The sequence below is a fragment of the Myxocyprinus asiaticus genome, chromosome 5 (assembly GCF_019703515.2).
Source record: "Myxocyprinus asiaticus isolate MX2 ecotype Aquarium Trade chromosome 5, UBuf_Myxa_2, whole genome shotgun sequence".
NCBI classification, from domain to species: Eukaryota; Metazoa; Chordata; class Actinopteri; order Cypriniformes; family Catostomidae; genus Myxocyprinus; species Myxocyprinus asiaticus.
Genome location: NC_059348.1, coordinates 51,385,843 through 51,393,285, shown reverse-complemented (window position 1 = coordinate 51,393,285; position 7,443 = coordinate 51,385,843). Strand labels below are relative to the sequence as shown.

The window sequence follows — 7,443 nt, the reverse complement described above, 5'->3', positions numbered from 1 at the left end:
GTGATGAGCTCTTGAGCGCAGCATCGGAGAGCGGGCTCGTCCAGTCAGAAGCCTCAGCTGGGCTGCTCCCTTTGGGGACGATTGCCCAGTCACAGGCTGACGCGGAGATGACGACATGCTTTCCCGGGCAGCCGCGAGCGTCGGCTAGAGTGGAACTCACTGCACTTCCCTGAACCCTCTTGGCTCGGTGATTGATTCCTGGGCTCGCGGCGCCGCTCAAAGCCATGCCCCGCCCCCATCCCTTTCTTCCCGGAAGTGCATGAAGAACTGACAAGGTCGTGGGAGGCACTTTTTACCGCCCAGTCCCGATCTTTTCAGCTTCCCCGCCCTCACTACCCTCGATGGTGGGGCGGCCAAGGGCTATTCGGCAATCCCCCGGTGGATAAAGGCCCTCATGGTGCACCTATGCCTGCAGAGCGCCGCCACCTGGTGCGGGTGCCCAAAGCCCCCGTCCAAGGCCTGTAGGTTTACATTGTCTCTGACGGCCAAGGCCTACGGTGCCGCTGGACAAGCCACCTCCGCCCTGCACACCATGGCTCTCCTGCAATTCCGCCAAGGCACTAAAGGAACTGCACGAGGGTAGTTCTGCCCCAGGATTGATGCAGGAACTGCGCTCGGCAACCAACCTCACTCTCCGAGCGACGGATGTCACGGTGCGTTCTCTTGGGCGGACGATGGCCACACTAGTGGTCCAGGAGCGCCACCTTTGGCTCAACCTGGTCGAGATGGGTGAGGCTGACAAGGCATGATTCCTTGCTGCCCCCATTTCCCAGGCGGGCCTATTCGGCAACACCGTCGAGGACTTTGCCCAGCAGTTTTCAATGGTGGAGCAGTAGATGGATGCTAGCCGGCATATCCTGCCCCGGCGTGGCTCAAGATCCCACACCCCGTCTACTCATTGCCAAGGGCATCCCGCTGTGGTGACTGCACCGGCTCTGCCGCAGCCCGCCCCTTCGGCCCGGCCCCGGCGTGGAGCCCACCACAGGAAGCAAACGCCACCCATCTCGTGGCCGCCCAGAACCCCTGAAAGGCTTCAAAGCGCCCTTGAAATGGGCGACCCAGGGACAACGAAACCCACTGCTCTGGAGCTGGTAAGCAGATCTCTCCATCTTTTTGTTACCTTTTGCATTTAATTGCACTGCATGCCCAAGTGGCTGCAGTACTCAAGAGCTCAGCAAGAGCGGTTTCCTTGTTCCCTGGGTCACGTATCCGGTGTGCACAGCCGTCATCATGACCACCGTCCACCACTCTATTTGGCAGGTTTAGTGCTCCAGCGGCGGTCTCCCGCCCCTGAGCGCCCAGCTGTGGCACAAATCCGCCCCCAATGTGACAGTCTCCACGGGTCACGAGGACAGGCCTCTTCCTCCCCCGCCCAGGCTGTTCCACCAGGGGGTGGTCACAAGGAGCCAGGTAAGTGCTTCGATGTCCTTAGACTCAGCACGGCCACGACGTGGTGTGGCATCTCGAGCTCTGCCCCGCCGCGAGGCCCCACCTGCCGCTACGTCCAATGACGTTGTCCTTTTGGTCCCCCTTGTGCGGAACTTGGATGCATGGCTTGCGCTTTCCAATCCGTCGCGAGGGCTGAACTTGGATTGTCAGGAGATGTTGCGATGAAGCTTGCTTCCATGCTTCCAGAAGGGCAGAACTACAAAATCTATACAGACAACTATTTCACCTGCATCCCATTGGTAGTTCAGCTCCTTTGTCCTGGAATTCATTACATGGGAACAGCCAGACAGGTACGCCTACCCAACTGTAACCTTGCAGAGGAGAAGAGCTTGAAGAAGAGTGGAAGAGGAAGCTTTGACTTTGGAGTCGAGGGGAACCACAACATCTGTGCTGTCAAATGGTTTGACAACAGGGCGGTGACACTTGTGCCATCCTTTGCTGGTCCAGAACCTGTGCAGAAAATTAAATGCTGGGACAAAGCCACCAAAACCTACATTGAAGTTGAGAGGCCTTACATTCTGGGAACTTACAACAAATTCATGGGAGGTGTGGATTTATTGTATTCATTTGCTGCCAAATATAAGTTCTGCATAAAATCGAAATGGTGGTACCTGTACATCTTCTGGCACACCATTATTCTCGCTTTAATCAATGCCTGGCTCCTCTACAAGCGAGACTGCAAAGCCCTCAAGATTTTGCCAAAAGAGATGCTGAACAGGAGACAGTTTCAGGCAGAACTAGCAGATTCTCTTATCCTGGTGAGAATGCATTTCTGCTATTTACTGTTTTTAATATGTTTAATATTTCACTGTTTATAACATATCTGACTTGTATCTTAATGTATTTTTGACATCTTAATTGATTCTGTTCTAATCCAATTCAGGTGAACACAACTCCAATTAAACCAAAGAGAGGGTGACCATCTTCAGCCAGTAGCCCAGTAACACAGACGGTGACATCAAGGAGCCCTTTGAATGCTCACAAGAGACCGTCCTCAGATGGGAATGAACCAAACGGGACCCCAGCTAAGAGGCCATCTGCACACCCCCCAGTGGATGTGCGCAGGGACATGGTTGCACATTTACCAGTGAAGACAACAAGAGGACGCTGCAGACTCTGCAAACTGGCTACACCAATACTCTATGCCGCAAGTGCAATGTTCGTCTTTGTTTTTCAGAGGACAAGAACGGTCTTTGGGACTACCATACATGAACTTTGGGACTAAGTCTAAGTTCAGTTTTTCCAACAACATCTGAAAGGTAAAAATTTTTTTTGCTCATTTATTTTAAAATGTGGCCTTCACAGGGTTAAAGTGTTTCCACAATCCGTCAAAATCTTGCCCTCCACTCAAGCGTAAAGGAACAGGTTGAAATCAACAGCGGATGATTCGGCTTCGCATTTTGATTCATCCTCACAATATTTCAGTTATTCTGTAGAATTTATCACAGGCTATCAGTATAAAAAAGTCATATTTGTTCACCTCACTAATGCAAAACGGTGCCCATATAGTATTTATTAAAACCAATTCTCAGGTACAAACTCCAAATGATTTCGTACATCCACATCAAAACGAGACGAGTCATCCCATGGCAATAATAGTTAATTGAATTACTCGCATTACGTTGGAGAGCAAATTACAAAGCTCCAACCGTACACTTAAGTTAAATAAATATAAGACCTCGGATAGGGTACATCGGGGTCAGGGCCTTATTAAGGTGCTCCGGGCCCCGGGGCGTTTTGCTGGGCCTCTGTCAGCCATCCAAGCGGGAGGGACGTTCCCACTCAATCACCATGCACTACACGGACTGATTTAACCATTGTGCACCTTCTCTGTGTTTACATCAGCATCTCCTGTTTAACAAGTTTTCATGCGCACCTTCCAGAGAACGTCGACAGGGAGAATACGGTGGAGGATGCCGCGGCTGGGGTAAAAAGCCCCCCGTTGCAGCAGCTAAAGGCCCCTATAAAACACATTAGATTTGTTAAAGTGGGGCGAATAGATTTGTTATGAAAAATTTTCAAAGTGGGCTCACAGTACTGACTCATCCAGTCATAATAAAGATTAGCCGGTTTATAGAATACTTGAGATGAAATAAAATGGAAAATGTGTTTGAAATTAAAGTGTTTATTTTGAGTTAGCATCATCTTAATTTGTAACAATCTTGGTGTCTCAAAATTATTTGCATTAGTTGACAAATTTTGACCTATAATTATTGCCCCAGTATCTGCACGATATCACTTTAAACCCCCTAGGGGTCTTTCACCCCAGGTGTGGGAAAAAAGGCTCCTCACCACCTTTTTTTCAAAACTTAATTTTAATCGAAACAACCTTCTGTTGTTATTTCTTTTCACACAAATTATGTTGCTTCATCAATATTTAACAAAAATAAATAAATATTTTTGACCTTGATACATTTTGTGACCAGAAAAAAAGCAAAATTTCGTAAGGGGTGCCTTCAGCCCCATTGTCTCCTATTCATCTTAGTACTTAGTTTCAAGTGCCTTCTAATTCAATGACAAATCACCACTTTAAATGACATTATTTGTATGCACATGCAAGCATTTATCCTGACATCGCTTCACAAATGTTCCAGAAATTTAATCCAGCAAATAAATTAAGTTTAAGGTGTCCCCAGATGCTACGTTTAATTATGTCTCCCTCAACAAGCGTTTGAACATGGCTGCTTTGTTTCACACGTGTTCGCAGGTGTCTTGCAACACTAAATTGTGCAAAAATAAATAAATAAATAAAAATCCCAAAGTTCGAAATATCTTCCTAGAAGTACTTTTACAGGGGTTTCAACAGCAGTGTAACACAGCAGTGGTTCCACTAGCCTCCACCGGAACTCATCTTTCATGCTCTCATTTACCATTCCAGTTCAACCGCTCAACTTCTACAGCTCTGATTGGTCAGATGTCCCAGTCTGTTGTGATTGGTCTACCGCTTAGTGTAGTGTTTGAGGGCAGGTCAAAGCAGTTCGCGAGCAGCCAATGAAGACCAGGTGTGTTTTTTGTTACCAAATAATGTAGGTTAGTACAGGAAGTCCGGAATTACTAATGACTCGTTTCAAGTGTTCAGAATCGGTTCTTTCTTTTGGGAGTCAATAACTCATTTATATGACATTTGTCGTGCACTTTGATTTTTGAAACTTTGCAGAATTTTACATTCACAAACAGCTATATAACACACTACATGAAAGGTAATATTTGAAAAACCATAACAGGTGCTCTTTAATGCTAGGCATTTCCGCAAATGCGTGTTTTACATATTACTGTTTACATTATCAGTAAATGTTATATTATCCATACACTCTTTCCCACTAGGATGCAGCAAGTAGTGGTAGCCCTGCTGCCAATGTTTCCAACAATGAACAACCACTATCAGAGCGCCGGACTCGGCGGTGATCTCAGCAGAACGCAGATGCCTGCCCAACCTTGATCCCCAGTTAGCCGCAATGTTAGCTGTGGAATGAAGCAATCTATGTCTGACCATGCTTCAGGTTCCTTCGGCCACACTCACTAATGGTCCTAATACCAATCCACTGCAGCCTCAGCATTTTACCATGCTTCCGCCGAAGCCCCTTTCATCTATGCTTTGCAACTGCAAGTCCCTTTCTCCTCTAACTCATACAGACCACCCCGGTACCTCACCGCAAATCCTCTCCTTGGGCAGTGCGCTCAAGCTTGGTGACACCACAACAGCGGCGCCCCTGCAATTGGCTCAATACATCTCCGAAGCAGTGCTAATGCGCTGTTCACTTGCCGCAACCACGTGTTTTTCTGCTTAATCATCTCATATTATGCCACCTATACCAAATGAACTATTACCCACCTTAGTGATTGACAACAATCTGGCTGTTTTTTTATTTTTTATTGCATTTCTGCATCAATCATTTTCATTAGAATATACTATATGCCCTCCCGTCGAACGCCGTGCTTGGTGACTTAGACCGTTCGTATCGCAGAGTGAGTTCTCATTAATATGCAACATAAAATTTTTACATGAAAACATGGGCTCTTCCCACTAAACGCTGTATGGTCCTACGCTCGAGGATTCAGCCTGTTCGTTTCGCATAGGGAGTTCTATTAAAACGCCGCATACATCACTTTCACAAGAATCAAGTGCTCTCCCATCTAATGCTGAGGCCCATGCCTGCAAATTTAGACGCTTGCAGCACTGAGTGAGCTCAGTAAATAGAGCATAAACCATTTTCATGAATAGTATGCTCTCACTTTGAATGCAGTGCGGTCCCACACTTGAGGATTCAGCCCATTCATTTCACAAAGAGGGGAGGGCTCTCGTTATAAAGCAACTTTAATCACTTCATTTGAATGCAGCGCCGGCTCTCCCATTCGAATGCAGCGAGAGTCACCATGTCCAGGCCGTGGGCTCTCCCATTTGAATCACAGTACGGCTCTCCCGTTTAAATGCAGTACGGGCTCTCCTGTTCGAATCGCAGTAAAGGCTCTCCTGTTTGAATGCAGCGAGAGTCCACATGTAGGCTGTGGGCTCTCCCATTCAAAGGCAGCATGGGCTCTCCCGTTCATACACAGCAAGGGCTCTCCCGTTCGGATGCAGCAAGAGTCCACGTGCTGCCATGGGCTCTCCCATTCTAATGCAGTATGGCTCTCCCGTTCAGGCCGTGGACTCTCCCATTTGAATCGCAGTATGGCTCTCCCTTTCAAATGCAATACGGCTCTCCCATTCAAATGCAGTACAGCTCTCCTGTTCAAACACAGTATGGCTCTCCCGTTTAAACGCAGCACAAGCTCTCCCGTTCGAATCGCAGTAGGGCTCTTCCATTCGAACGCATGGAGGACCCCCATTCGAATGCATGCTGGGCTTACCCATTCAAATCGTCATGCAAACCTTACATCAGTAGGGTGCAGTATACGCTGAGTAAATCATTTATGTGAATCAGATATAAAAAAGAAGATATTTAATTTATATTTTCAACCTGCCGATTTCTGTCCAGCTCTCCCAAGTTAAATCCCCAAGAGACCTCTTCGCAGACGACAAAAAAACAAAAAAAAAAGGTCTGCCCAAACAGTAAATCTGTTCACTGGGCCATTGGTCATCCAACACATACCATAGCTACATCTGTACCAACCATTTCCACATTAAAAAGGCGCACCAAGCCCTAATCAGCTAGACATCTCTTACTCAATGATTTAATTTAAATTCATTAATGTTAAGGGTCCGGTGGGTGGGGGCTTGTTTCAAACAATGCTATGTACGATTAGAATTTAATATTTTTGTATGTTGTTTTAAATCAACAACTGACTGTAAAGAACAGAAATTATATTAAAAGAGACATTATTCAGTGACAAATGGATTGCGTGGATCTTATCTTTGGACACACAGAATGAATCAAACCAAACTTTTACTCTCAACATGCAGTGAATAGATCTCGTTGCTGAACTCACTATACTAAATTACTGGTTAGTGAAATATGAAAGTTTACCAGGGGTTGCGCATAGAGCAAAGTTCTATATCAAGAATCGATATCAAGATTGTTCAAATTAAGGTTACGATGTATTAAAAAAATATATTTTTTTACCCAGTCCTAGTAGGAAACATAACTCGGACATCGCCCTTTCATACCCCTATTTTGCAATTATAAATGAGTGGTTGTATAGAGTAAGACAGGAGTGTCTCGCCATCAAGTGGGCGGTCCTCACTCTGGTCAAGCATCTCTCCGGAGAGAGAGAAAGTGGTAAGGGTGCTTACACCTGAGCTAGATTATGTCTAACACCTGTCTTTAATTTCAGTGAGCACAGGGAGAGCAGCATAAAAAAGCCACACCACCAGCAGACAGAGGGAGAGAGACTGGCACAAGGAAGGCCATGGTGCTACAAGCTATTATGTTGATTGTGTAATGAAGTTAAAGTGTTTAAATAAATATTTGCTTGTGAAGCTGTTGAGTGTGTGGAACTGTAAGCATCAGGGTGCATACAGTGCATCCAGAAAGTATTCACAGCGCTTCACTTTTT

At 46.3% G+C, this 7,443-nt stretch overlaps 1 protein-coding gene across 1 annotated transcript; it reads left to right on the top strand.

Annotated features, from left to right (window-relative positions):
* Positions 1–1,236: 1,236 nt before the first annotated feature.
* LOC127441650 (piggyBac transposable element-derived protein 1-like) lies at positions 1,237–7,128 on the top strand. The gene is made up of 2 exons (XM_051699278.1): positions 1,237–2,207; positions 2,333–7,128. Exons 1-2 carry the CDS (start codon positions 1,551–1,553, stop codon positions 2,366–2,368), a joined length of 693 nt encoding a protein of 230 aa, XP_051555238.1. The 5' UTR covers positions 1,237–1,550; the 3' UTR covers positions 2,369–7,128.
* Positions 7,129–7,443: the final 315 nt, after the last annotated feature.